This window comes from Perna viridis, chromosome 15 (assembly GCF_037379345.1).
Source record: "Perna viridis isolate PV_CMFRI_1.1 ecotype Kerala chromosome 15, ASM3737934v1, whole genome shotgun sequence".
Classification (NCBI taxonomy): Eukaryota; Metazoa; Mollusca; class Bivalvia; order Mytilida; family Mytilidae; genus Perna; species Perna viridis.
In genome coordinates this window covers 14,793,849-14,808,677 of record NC_142459.1, presented here as the reverse complement: position 1 = coordinate 14,808,677, position 14,829 = coordinate 14,793,849, and the positions used below count along the sequence as shown (strand labels likewise).

Sequence of the window (14,829 nt, the reverse complement as noted above, 5' to 3'; positions counted from 1 at the left end):
AAACCAGATACTTCCCAGCCCCATCGAGGGTTTTCTCGTCGTTCATTGAAGACCAATGGGTGGTGGCATTGGGCTGACATCTATTTTGAAACTGGTAAACCGAAAACCTGTCTAAACCGAACCAATTTTAAACACCAAAAGTGTTCGTTTTAGACAGGTTTCACTGTAAAATTACTGTACATGTATTTACTGAAAACCTGAAGTTGTAACACGTGCTTCATGACAGTAATGACCGAACTACTTTCGTCATTTTTATTAGCAGTAGTTGAACAGTGATTATTTACAATATTTATGGAAACAAGTTGCGTGGAGTCGTTTCATTTTAGGTAAATACATAGGTTTACATGTAATTGGACATATCAGATTGTCCTGCACACCCTTGTTTATGGCTTTACCGATCCAGTTTGTGTATCCACTGGTTGTATTCCATACCGAATCATCCATCACTACGATATGGTTGTCCTTTGCCATAGGTTTAAAATTATACAAATCTTTTTCAGGCACGTCACCACTATGTCCACCGTCGATGAAAATAAAATCGCATTTGATGTCTGGGTTTTCCTTCGTATATTTAGGGAGGTTGACGGTCGAATCGCCTCTTATAAGTGTGTGTTTAATGTTAGGATAAAGCCTATAGATTTCCTCTTGACCGATATCACAACCACCGTTGTTATTACACATGTCAAAAGATATTAATTCAATATTTCCCTGGAACAATTTTGCCCACATCATTGACGAATGGCCACCGTTGAATCCTGTTTCACAAAACCTTGAAGAATGTTTCATATTTTCCTGAATATAATCATACAACGCTTTTAGCTGAGGTTTTTTGGTTAACTCTAGCGTAACACTATCCCTCATAAATATATGCCCTGTCACCTTTGTATTAGCTAAACGTTTAGACAAGCGGTCGAAATCATGTTCATTATTACAAATCCACTGTTCAAAATCATCGTCATTTTCACACGTTTTGTCTACTGTACGACAAACGTGATGACTTTTCATTCTAACGGCCATATCAGGTTTTAAATTTAAAAGAGAGTAAAACATTAAGAATAGTGTCCCTGTTAGTAAAACAAAAACAGCGATACAGTATCTCTGGTTATCAAATGGCTTCTTCATTACGTGTATAAAGTGCAGCACGTCGAAAGTGTTCATTGCCGTTCGATTTATAATGATATATATTGACACAAGTAGCCGGACATTCATTATCCTGGATTAGTAAGCGGATCTTACGATTATGGGTATGATTCTGATGATAGGTCCCTATATGAGACTTGGTGTCCCTCCCCCTTTTGTCTATTCAGACAGACCCAGAGGGTTGCCCGACAGAAAATAATGCTTATTGCCTGAGTGTGAAGATAGGCAGTTGTAGTACTAAATATTGCACGGGGCAATCCAATACAAAAATGTTAAAATGAATTACTATGAACAAAGAACTTCAGTTGTAAAATTTCTCCTAGCCATTCTTAACTTAGTAAAATCTCGATAGATCCTCTTTTTTGCCCGTGCATGAATTTTTCCATCGTTAAAATTGAGCATAGAACCATTTAGAATCGACATGATTAAACATTAACATAGTTTAGTTAATTATGCTTGCATATGTTACAGGACAAATTGGAATCCAGGACGATCGGGAATCATCCTAGGGCAAATCGGAATTCCATTTTTTCCTAGTAGAAATTTAAATTCTGATTTGCACTGGTTTAAATCCAGTACAAATCAGAATTCTTATTTCCATTATAACAAATTGAGATATTCCTAGAATCCAGTACAAATCAGAATTCTTATTTCCGTTATAGCAAATTGAGATATTCCGATTTGCCCTAGGAGGATTCCGGATCGTCCTGACATAAATGAGCGTACATTAAAAAGTTATAATATATGTAAATAAAGAAAATTCTAAAAGTGTCTTTGTGTTATATAATAATAAAATAATTGTCTAATCACCTTTTATTAAAAAAAAAAGTAGTAAAGATATTTTATTGATCACAAATTGGTTAGTGCCCGTGACCTGACTTTTAATCCTTTAAAATCGTGGTCATTCATTATCATTAAATGTAAAGTGATAACATGAAAGAACATAAAAAATAGTTTTATGGAAAACTATCGGAATACGATGATAACTTGCAACAATGACTGTCAACTTTTATCCACATGCAATTTTAACGGCCAATTTAACACTTTGAGATGTTCGTGTCGAAAAACAAAGCTAATATTTTCAACTAAATGCCACAAATAGTATCTTACTAAGTGTTGTAATAAGTAAAGTGCTCCTTAAGAAAATTTTTTTCTCAAAATAATGAAAATGTAACTTGATCACATATTGTAGCTCGATCGAATAAAATATTTTTAAATGTAGTTTGAATTCAGCGTTCAAACATTTCTTACAGTTTAAAAAGCCAGGATGATCCAGAATTCTACTAACTTAAATTTCAAGTACGATTCCAGATCCTACTAGAAATTCAGTACAAATCGGAATATCTCAATTTCTACTAGGACAAATTGGAATTCTGATTTACCCTTGGAGCATTCAGGATCCTACTGGATTCCAATTTGCCCTGTAACACATATATATTTTCTCATACAACCATCGTATCGTGTAATGACAATTCGGTGAAAATTACCTTTTATTAGTACACTGAAGAATTATGAAATAATTAGGTTATAATACATACTTATGATATACTTATTCATTGATATTGATACATGTAATACGTGTACATGCAATATTTATATTATATTAAATCATATTATTTTGATATTATATGATTGTAAGTGTAAGAGTAATCAAGGGAACCAATGTTCTAGCGGAAATAAAATAAATATAATCCAGCGACAAAAACCAGACATGGAAAACAGACTTACACAATAAAGAACATTAAGTAATTAAAATAATACATGGATGAGAAACTCGGACTCAACTAAAAACTGGGAGCATGGACCAGATGCACCGGTAGGGTTAGCGTCCTTTGCTTTTCTAGAAACACCCGCCGAGTTGCTAATAAATATTCAAGTCCGGGGTAGGTGAAAGAGGAAAAAAAACTATGAAACGATGAACACATCAGTTTTCATAGTGCAGATGGATACACCGTAACGCTCCACGAGTTCGTAATACCATAAAACTTCTGTAGTAATGACTTCAATCTTGTAGCTTCATAACCCAGTTCCAGAAGCCTAACTGTAAGAAGTCTAGCGCGATAAAAAAGGTCTATTTATGCTTAAGAAACATATTAATTATGATTTTATGACTTAGTCTCTTGTAATTACAACAGGATGCCATTATCTATACAAAGTAACTTGTGAATGGATTAACTTAAGAAGACGTACAAGTTGACACTACAATGTACATCCTGTTTATATTTAAGTGTCAGTCTCTGTAAGAATCAGGCAGTAGGTGAAACATGGTATGAAAAAAAACTTCATTTTGATAGTGTAATTTGACTATTTGCATGATCATAATCAATGGAAAAAAGACAATATTTTCCATATCATGTTGGCTTATTGAGCTGTAATTTTATTGTACTGCATTGAAAGCGAACATTTCAAGTGCAGATAACTCTGTCAAAAACCTCATTTTCTAACATTCTGTTGAAAAATTTCTGAGCAAAGCCAGTGATGCTTAGATCAAATAATGGTCTTTTCGAATAGAAAAAGTATCCTTGAGTAATATTACATTATCAGATAGGTGGGCCGGGTTTTGACATGCATGTTTGTGATTATTCCCATTTTGCCTGATTCTTACAAACACTTACACTGAATAGCCTAAATGTAAAAAGTTGACAACTGAAATAACTTCTTGGATGGCTTCATTATAGTTACATGTAATTCAGGTTACTGTTATTCACTCGATCTATGTGAGTAACACTGTCTAGACACGATTCTGATTTCAGAATTATGCCACAGAAAATCGATGAGAATGTGAGTTTGTTGAGTATTTTCGTGCAGTTACTGTTTACCAGAAGCATATACAAGTAGTGATATACTTTTATTTTGAAAACTGCGCCACAGACTTTCATCGACCGAAAATTAATATTTGGGATTTTTTTTCTACACCAGTGTGGACACAGACTGGTATTGCCCGATGGGGCAAGTATGGTGGCAGACTGGTATTGCCCGATGGACAAGTATGGTTGCAGACTGGTATTGCCCGATGGGGCAAGTATGGTTGCAGACTGGTATTGCCCGATGGACAAGTATGGTTGCAGACTGGTATTGCCCGATGAGCAAATTCGTTTTTTCTTGAATTTGTGTGTAGTGGCTATAAGACAAAATATTGCGGTATTTAACAACAGTTGAAGTTTTAAGTCCAACAACTCAGAAAGGAAGCTGAATAGTTATTATAGATTACATGAAATTACAGAAAAATGAGAACTTTTCTAATATTCTTGTGCAAAAAAAAATTCAAAGCAATGAAGTTTGTGCCTTTTCCTGACAGTTTGTATCTTTTGGTGAAAGAACGCAATGAAATCTCTTGCAAGCAAGAGTTTATTTGAAGCAACAATCTCCTGTGCAGTTTGGTCAGTAATGTCTCTTCAGAGACTGCAAAATAATTAATAAAATTAGTGTAAGATGGTATATTTATATGATAGTTGTTGATTAACTGGTCAATATCGTAATACTTAGACTGCCCAGAGGACAGTGGTATTGAATAAGACAGCGATAATGACCGAGCAGCAGGCAAGTAATTGTGTGTAGTGTGAACAAAGACAGAGTTCTTCAATTTTAATCTTGAAAACCATGCATGGTATTTGTAGTCCATAGATGAAAAACCCTTTCAGTTGATAATATGATTTCTACGATGGGACAGTGTAGATACATTTATAAATATTATAAAAATGTCCAGTGTATCAGGATAGGCCTCTGTAAATTACAAAAAAATGTTCTACTGGAACAGAATAGTAATCAGATTTCTAACATTACTATTTGAGCAATCAAGGCTGTTCAGAATTTTTTTTAGATACGTGTACATAAGGGATAATAATACATGTAATCTTCAAATGCTGGTATTTATTAAGACTTGCTAATCTGAGTTAATCAGTTGCTTCTAATAAACTGTACACATGTAGCACCAATACGTGCAGAATGTTTGGCATTTCATGAATGTTTGTTTATACAAATGTCTGCTTTAAAGTGCATTTCATGTTTATGTTAGACATACTTGGTAGACCTAGGTTAAGGGACATAACTCTTGAAATCAGTGATATGTTTGTATCATATTCAACTTCACCTACGCCTTTCAAGCTTTCCTTTGAATCAGCATGAAATCAGTCCATGTTACTTTGATGCTTACATGAGATTGATGTAAAAAGTTGAATACAAACGTTCCAGTGATTTGTAAGAGTTGTGTCCCTTACCCGAGGTCTACCTCCTTAACTAACCCCTTGTCTTGTGGAACCATATAAGACCTACAACTTTCATTTCTAGTAAAACTAGAATGTAAACTTAAATAACCCCTCCAAAATTTAGTTGGAGAGGGGTACCGCGGGGTCCCAACTTTTCATTTAATAGACAAAAATGTTGACTAACGTGTTGTAAATAATCCACAGATGTATTTCATTGAAAACGTGTCAACTACTCTTAAAGGTAAACTATTCGCATTGAAATCATGTTCAACTAAGTTTTTGAAGCTCAATTATTTATCAAAAATTTCATTCATTTTTAAAAGAAGTTGTTACTGTGATAATTATAAATATAAAAAAAAAAATGTTCCGCTTACTAAAGTACATATATGATTTTCAGGAGTAAATAATAACCAAGGACGTTAAGAAATCCCGTAGTCGGTCACGATGATCATATATTACATTTACCACATATAAGTACAAAGTATTGAGTATATACATGTATTCTTAGCACGAAAACGACAATAACACCAAGTATAGGAACAGTCAGCTAATTGAAAGCGTCACACTCATCGTGCGCTTGATTGGTTAACACTGAAACTCTCTCATAATTATGCTTGGCTAGCAATCCTTATACGGAGTTTCCTAAGATGTGTTGTCAAATTTAGACATCATTCGAAAAAACGACCATCGCATATCCATTACAAATATCTCATAAAGCTTTGACTCCTCTGACTTATAAGCATTAAATATTTTACTCTTGTAACTTATATTTACGAACTGTGTTTTAATAAATTCATACATGTAGCTGACACTGTCCATTGTATATAACTCAGGGGCGGATTCAGGCGAGGCGTGGCGGGCGTGCGCCCCCGTCTAAAATTTACAAAGCATGGGTTGTCAGGGGTAGATTTAGGCGGTTTTAGGTTGAAGCTTTAATTTCTCGCTAATTTTACCAGAAAAGATATCTGCATTGCACCAGCTCTAGAAGAATATTTCAAAAATTTTAACTTTTAACTGTGCGCCCCCCCAATCTAAAATACTGGATCCGCCCCTGTAACCTACGCAAGCTACATGTATTGTTTAGTGGATGTTAACACAGAAATCTTGTAATATGCCACCGAAATAACTTCCGTATTTGTTAATGTAATTGTAATTATATTGTTAAGTGATTTCAAGTCATTTCCTCCGTCAATTATAAAGTACACTTAGTTTTATTTTTGTGACGGGATTTCACCAGTTGTTTTATGAATTGGTTTCTGCATGGTGATATGAGGTTCATTCGGAACTCCCCAGTCGTTGTAGTAACACAGAAGAAAAACCTCGGAGGCACTAGATGGAAGAATTTGTCCAGAATTGGACCAATCCAATTCTAAAATTATAATTTTACTGGTTGAAATTTTTACCCTTGCCTTTTTCCTAGTCGTCCCAAAATTCTTGATAATGAAGTATTAATACTGATAAATAGTAATGAATTCCACAACGGCTTGCCATAAAGTTTAAACATTAGTGTGTTAAGATATCATTAAAAAACAAAAAAAAGTCCTGAAAACCATATGTTCGAAGTGCAATAACATTATATAGCAGAACAAGAACATATTTTTAGTTTAATTCATAATTAAAATTCAATATCCAAAAAAAAATGTAATGCACATATTAATAAAATACAATCAACATTAATATTAGGGTCAGGAGGACTACCACGCCTTTTCGACTTGAATGACGTACTAGGAAAAATTTTCTGAATTTAACACTGGCAATAGATTATTTCGTTTTCTCGAAAATATTTCAGTAGAAATTAAATTCATCATAGTTTACACTACATTTCATAATTATGAATAAATCAACACTAAACAAAATAAACCATTGTAATTATGAATTGAGAACTTTGTGTGCTAGAAAAAAAACCCTTTTTTATGAGCCATTCTCTGTAAGCATCAAAATATAATGGAAAGTCATAATCATAGAATTTGATTAGTTTTTAGAGAATAAAGATCTTATGTGTTGAATAAATAATATCAAGAAACAAGGATATGAATTTATTATTTCCATGGTAACCAATCACCTCTTTTTTCTCTGTAGATTCATTGCAACTTCAAATAATATTTGGAAAGAAGTGCACCCGTAAATTTGCACTATGTAAATAAAGATATAGTTATTTAATAATGAACTTTAAATGAACAAAAAGAAAAACAAAACAAAACAAAAACAAAAACAAAACAAAACAAAACAAAACAAAACAAAACAAAACTTGTGTTATTTCATTTAAAGGAGATATTTGCACTGGAAAACTGACAGTTTTTCTACTGGGAGCCTCAATTTGAACAAGATTTATCTTCCCCTATACGAGCTCTTTAATGTTATTGTGCAGACGTCGGTGATGATTTCGTTTGTGTGTTATTGATGGTCCATATCAAGAAAATTTTAGTGAAATTTTGTACTCAAAAACACGACCTGGAAATCAAACATGTAATTTTAAGTAATTCTAGACTATTACCGCCAGGCCAATTTGAACTACTATTTGTTAGCTCTGTTTGTAACCTACTCCAGCAATGCTAAAGGTTGTCTGACAAGCTATTTTCTGACTTGGTGTCATCCTAACCTCTAGCATCTGACATTTTGAAAGCCATCGCAAATGTGGATTAGCTAAACATGTGTTTTAAAATATTTTAAGTCTTTTCTTTACATAAAAGATGTTTAACCTACCAGAAATCAAGCGATAAAAATCCTAAATATTTGTTTAATACCTAGAAAACATTTGTAATGAAGACAGTTGTCAAAATGACCAACCATTTTGAACTAGGTCACTTATTTTACGGAATACAATATATATTTGACAAAACGAGCTTAAAGTTAGTAAAGGCAATTCGTTGGTTAATTTAATATGTTCGTTTCGCAAATTTTAAAATCCGTAATTTTATCAACCGGAATTACACACTCAAAAAGGTAAAAACTAAATATGAAGTTCATTTTAACTGCTTTTACAAAGGATTTCCAGGATTGCTGGATTTTTCTCATTAGGTAGGTCATTTGTTTTTCTTCAGTTTAGTCACCTTTTCCCGTGTTATGGTAAAGAAACTGTAACAAACGTTTTAAATGGAAAATAGTTTACCATAATTCTGCCGATTTCAAAATATGTCGGAACGAGCGTCATGCAATTTGGCACTAGGAAGTAAGAGACTGGGGTATGGAGAAACGGAATTCCAACTTCTTATGTTGTAGGAGTATTTGTAACCGTTCTTGGTTACGCTCACCCCTTTATTTCATTACAAGTCACCGATGACAAAATGCATGCCAACTGAAAAACACCTGAAATCTATCCCATTACTTAGTAGGCATACAACTTTTTGTTAAAAGAAATTACTAACTTAAAGAGAAGGAAAACATGTGAAGTCCCGAGACTGATAAGTGCTCATCCACTGGCATGTAATAGATCTGTTTTTGGGGAAAATGTCTACAAACGAAATTGTTTACTGACTATATATGCAAGTTTTGTATCAAAATCGCCCCGATCGCCAACTTTTGAGCCCCGATGAGAGACTTCAATCACTAGAAATCGAGTATCGATTGGCTGTCGATTGTTGCCCTATTCAAGCACCACAAACTCTATATAGTGGCTGTTTGATACATTTCTGGTTAAGGGGGTCAAACGTCGTTGGGATTTACAAGTTTATGTCAAAACGGCCCTGACCGCCATGTTTTTTAACTATGAAATATCTTTTTATATCGTAATTGAACGTTAATGAAATTGAATTTAATGTCTGTTTGTTTGTTGGGGTTTAACGTCCGAGCAGCAACCTTTCAGCTATATTCAGACGATGAACATGAAATTGATGACAAAATGAACATGAAATGATGATGAAATGAAAAAGGGATGGGACACAAGGACAATGGGATCGACAAATTTTGATTGCCACTGGAAATAGGGAGAGGAGGGTACGGTCGGGCAATTTAGCCTCCTGTGGCGGAGCCCTATGGTTCCTACTCCGGGAGAATACCACAGTAGGGTTCATTAACGTGCGAGGAACGTGGCATCTTTCCCAACACGGTGCACCACTATGGTTTGCGGTCAGGTTTTCCGTATTATACCTGACAACCCCAGCATGTAACACACCAGGGGTACCCCATTCCACCACCTGGGGCACACATCCCAGTTGCTCTGTGGGCAGAGCGCCCTAGCCCCCGGCTAAGGTTCTGAGCACTATTTAATCGCCTTTTACGATAAGCTTAGCACTGCTGCAGGCCTATTCTTTTACCACCCGGACCTGCACGGGGCGAATTTAATGTCAATCGAATGTCAAATGAATATCAAACAAATATCAAATGAATGTCGAATAAGTAATTTCACATCGCTGGTTATTCATTGATTTTCAATTGAAAAGCAAAAAAAAAAAAAGCAAAAAAAATTTGTGTAATGAGATATATGATACATGTTCATAGGCGGATGTAAGATGCTGGGGAGGGGGTATATCATCAGTTTGCAAAATTTGTGAAAATAGTGTATTTTCCCCTTGGTTTATAACCATCACCTATAGCTTGAGGTGTGCAGGGTACCTTGGTGCCAGGTTGGCTCCCCCCTTAGGTGATTCTCTGGATCGAACCTCTTTGATCAACATCACATTTAAATCCGTGAAATTAAATGCAACAAATACAATTACATTGTACATGTACATTAAATGCAAAACAAGTTCAACAAAACATCACCTATATGCAAACACCAAGTAAGATGTAGAGTCATTTTGATGTATTTTGAAATCTGGATACAATGTACATGCTATGCGTTAGGAACCAACAACTGTCGAACTAATGCAGAAAGATGCACCAACCAAGTGATGCGATTTTTCAAACAATTTAAGTAGCACTCCAGCTAAGGATCATGCAAAATGTGATTCATGGGTAAAAAGCCTACATATTTTTATTTTTGATATTTTGTGTGAAATGCCATAGTAAACATAAATTAACATGTGGTTTTTCATATAACCCGTACCCTTAGGAGATAAAAACTGTATAGAATGCACTGTAGATTTCAAAATTAAGGGAGATAACTCTGTAAATGACACTCAAATGCAATAGAATCTACTGGATTTTCAATGTTCATCATCCCATAAGAGCAAGCAGATTTGAATGAATAATTACACATTTCATAGTATAGACCCACCCATAAAACAAAAACATTACAAAAATAAAAATATGTAGCCTTTTTTAGGATGTATCACATTTTTCAGATTTTGCATGATTCTTACAAAGACTGCTTCTTAAAGCAAATATGGGTATTTTTGTATTAAATAAATGTATTCCTTTATTACTCTAAATCATATCCAAAATGTATAAACATTAATAGAATATTATAATATCATAAAATGCACGAACATGGGATTTTTTTCTTCTATCTTCATGTCTATCATGTCTTATCAAAATATCCGATCAGACAACAGTGAATAGTGTAGGACATGAAGAGTTTGAGAGTTTTCAACGTTCAACGTGTCATAGTTTTCCTTTCCTCTTTCGTCTACCCCGGACTTGACTTTTTATAAGCAATTTGGTGGGTGTTTCTAGAAAAGCAGAGGATGCTCACCTAAACAGTGCACCGGGTCTATCTCCCAGTTTTTAGTGGAGTTGCTCATTTACTTTTGTTACTTTCTATGTATTATTTTAGTTACTTCATGTTCTTTGTTGTGTATGTCTTTTTTTCCACGTCTGGTCTTTGTCCCTGGATCACATTCTTTTGATTTCCGCTAGAATATTGGTTCCCTTGATTACTCCTTCAGCTATAATACGATAATACGATTGTGGTATGGAAGATGCATTGAAAAATTATTATACCCCTCTTCTAAGAAAAGGTGGGTATGCTGTTTTAGCTCTGTCTGTAACCAGAATTTTCATAACGTTTTTCTAAGGAACTACTGATCGTAGCGACTTTATATTTGGTATGCAACTGCAGCGAGTGGTCTTTTAATTACCCAGCTTATGACGTCAGTCCTGTTGGAAAATTAATTCCTCTTTTCCAATTTTATTTTACTTGCTTCTATTTTTGGCTGATTTTACTGGAAAAAAACACTGAAAGGCTAGTTCTTGTATATGTAGCAATAAAAGCGATCGTTGATACCACACGCTAATCGTCTGATGGCTTTGATTAAAGTTGGGCAAATTAACAATTAATTTTCTTGTACTCTTCAACATTATATCAAGATCAGTTGTTGTATCTATATTAAACATTCAAGTCCGTATGCCTACAGGCTTCAAAAACTAACATTGCGTCTACAATTGCCCAAAGTGAATGGAGTTAAATATGTTTTATATGTTTGCTCAGAGAATCTTCACTTTCTTCTTGAATAGGGCTTTTCTATTGTATTGAAGTTGATGTGAAAGGAACCATTTGTATTGTTTTGAGTAATCATATAAAAAAAGTTTAAGGATGCCCCTATGGAGTACAATTCAATAAAGGTACATGTAAACACAGTGCATGTATTTCAAACATTTATAGAAAATGTGTGGACAGATCTTTTTGTATTAAATATCTAATATAATTCGATTGTATGATTACTATTGCAGGTTGAATGTACAGATTCTCAATCTGAAGCAGTCAAGCGGTTTATTCACAATCACAAGTATATTTAATGCACAACCCTCTTTGTTTTCTTGCCAATTATTATGGTTGGACTTTTCAAATGGAGTGTAATAGCTTTTATAACATAGATCTTTATACCACCAACAATTTGTTGTTGTATTATGTTATGATTCTTTTTTTTTGGCATTGCCATTTCTAGACTATAAGATTTCCATTCAATGCTTGAAATTTCAACACAATTCTACTTTATATCAATGAAAATTTGTCGACCCTACTGTCCTTGTGTCCCATCCTTTTTTTCATTTCATCATCATTTCATGTTCATTTTATCATCCCTTTCAAGTTTATCGTCTGAATATAGCTGAAATGTTGTCGCTCAGACGCTAAACTCAACAATCAATCAATCAATACTTAGGTTTGGATTAAATTTGGATTGCTTTATGGTAGGGACCAAATCTAATTGTCTTATATTTCAGTGCAAGTTATCTATTTCTTTTCTTCTTTTGAGAGGTTCTTCTCCTTTTTTGACGTAAGAGGTCAAAGGTTACCAAAAACTTAAATTTGGATTGTATGGATAATATGTATTTTTATACGCCCGTCAAAGACGGGATTCATTATGGTATACCGTTGTTCGTTCGTCTTCCATACTTCGGACAATTACTCAAAAACGCTTTCACCAGCTCCATTGAGACTTTGTTGAATTGTTTATATCTTTTGACGTAAGCTCTTTTTCGATTTTTATAAATTTCAGATTTATCCTGTTATGATTTTTTTTACTTAAAAAAGGGGGTTTCAAGTTTTTGGCCAATTACTCAAAAACACTTTCACTAACTTTATGAAACTTTGGTGCATTGTGCATATCTATTTGCGTAAGCTTCCTTCCGATTTGTATAAATGTCAAATTTCATGTTTCCGTTTTATGGAGTTTAACTCTTTAAGAAAAATTTAATCGGTGAAAAATCGTTTTAAATAGACCATTTGTTGTGATGGTCGACTGATAAATATAAAAGGTACTTGGTAACCTTGTCAAAAAAAGTATGTTTTAAACAAGATAAAAATGTATGGGTGAAAAATCAAGACAATAAACTTAGTTAAAATTGAGATAGCCTTGATAGTGCCAATTCTTTTTGTGCATTTTTTATTTCCTGTTTTTTTTTTGTTTTTTTTTTTTGGGGGGGGGGGTAGGATATTTGAAAAGGTTCATAGTATTTCTAATTGATCATATAAATTCATTAAAAGCATAAGGACAAGTTAAAAGGGCAACGAGCGTATCATGCGCTTTAAGCGCAGCTCTTTATTGATTTAAGGTTAAAGGTTTTTTTGCAAATTATTCCTAATGAAGAATTCGACAAATGTTACTACATGTATCATTCAAGTTAAATGTACAATTCTGTGTTCAGCATCTTACTAAAATTGATTGATTTATTTTCTTTATTTCCTCCAGAAGATGAAGATTCATAAAACAAGAAAAAAAAATCACAAGTATAAAACAAAAATTACTTAACAAAATAGAAAACTACACACATATAATTATATACACAAACTGATGCAATACTTTTTATACCATGTATATAATACTGTATTAAAAAAGAGTAGATAATACACAATTTTAGGTAGCATATATTGAGTATGATACACTTACATGTAATTGAATGTTAAATACTAGTATTGAATCTTAACTCAAAATAACTTTCCTGAAGTTAGTGTACAATTTATTTATGTGACCTGCGACGCATAGCATTAGCTGGTACCATATGTCAGAGTCTAGTTCATTAGCAAATTCGGTAATGCCACCAAGGAATGTTATAAGAATGTCATCATCCTCTTGGTTAAATAATTTAACTGAATCGTGTACTGGAAGTAAGTCTACAATGCCGTAAAACATTGAGTTTCTATCATTCGTAAGCGATTCACAATGGAGTATGGAATGTTTAACTATGTCGTCAGTAAATTGGTCACAAAGAGAGCATTGTCCACTTATAATAGCTAGCGACCCTAGATAAATTAATATCATAAGTTCATTGCGTTTGTAATGGTGCTTGGAACAAAGTCTAATCAATCTGTGTTCTGTTAAAGAATGGTGAATTTTGAAATATCGCCAAAGGTCAGGTCGTTGTTGTACCAATAACTTCCATTTGTTTTCTTCATAAATAGTTATTGTTTGACTTACGACTTTTGACCAGAGTCTTTTGTCCGGAATGAAAGCTTCTTCAATGAAGTGCTCAAGGAATGATGACATATCATATTTCAATAAAGTTCGAACGAGATCGTAAGTCAAAGATGATTTGTTAGGTTTGCCAGATATTACATTTGCAAGCCTTAGGTTAAATAACTGTTTATGAGTTGTCGTTACCGACGCTCTACACAACCGACCAAAGAATAACATTTTAAACTTGTCTATCAACCCCTCTATAGACCACAGTCCTAAGTTACTTACAGAAGAAGCACTTGATGAACGTTTATCAAAACACAATATAAAACGAGTAAAGTATCTTTGAGTCTGTTCCAACATAGATGTTTCAGTTTTGTTCAAATGACCCCAAAGTTCACATCCGTAAAGAGCTGTAGGTAAAATTACACATTTCCATACAACGGTATTTGCCACCGGTGACATGCCATTTGAGTTTACACCTACAGTGTATAGTGAGTGCAAGTTACGTTTCAGTTTTTTACAAGCATTGTCATTTCTATCAAACGTTCGGGCATGACAGTCTATGAGAGTTCCAGCATATGTGACTTTGTCTATCCTGTTAATAGTTTGATCACCAAATTGAAAATCTAAATTACTTTTCAACAAATGTCTCTTAGAAGTAAACAGTAATATATTACTTTTCAAAGCATTGTATTTCAAACGCCATTTTTTCGCATACTTGTGGACAATGTAAAGCGAGTCTTGCAGTCCCTTTTTAGAAGAGCTTA

The 14,829-nt window shown here is 33.8% G+C and overlaps 1 protein-coding gene across 1 annotated transcript; it reads right to left on the bottom strand.

Moving 5' to 3' along the window:
- Positions 1-276: 276 nt before the first annotated feature.
- On the bottom strand, positions 277-1,122 carry LOC148597087 (uncharacterized). Its single transcript, XM_088563518.1, has one exon. It carries the CDS (start codon positions 1,120-1,122, stop codon positions 277-279), a length of 846 nt encoding a protein of 281 aa, XP_088419644.1.
- Positions 1,123-14,829: the final 13,707 nt, after the last annotated feature.

Bases quoted from the DNA above. Each gene is read 5' to 3' on its own strand.
- LOC148597087 (XM_088563518.1), bottom strand. From the start codon at position 1,122: ATGAAGAAGCCATTTGATAACCAGAGATACTGTATCGCTGTTTTTGTT.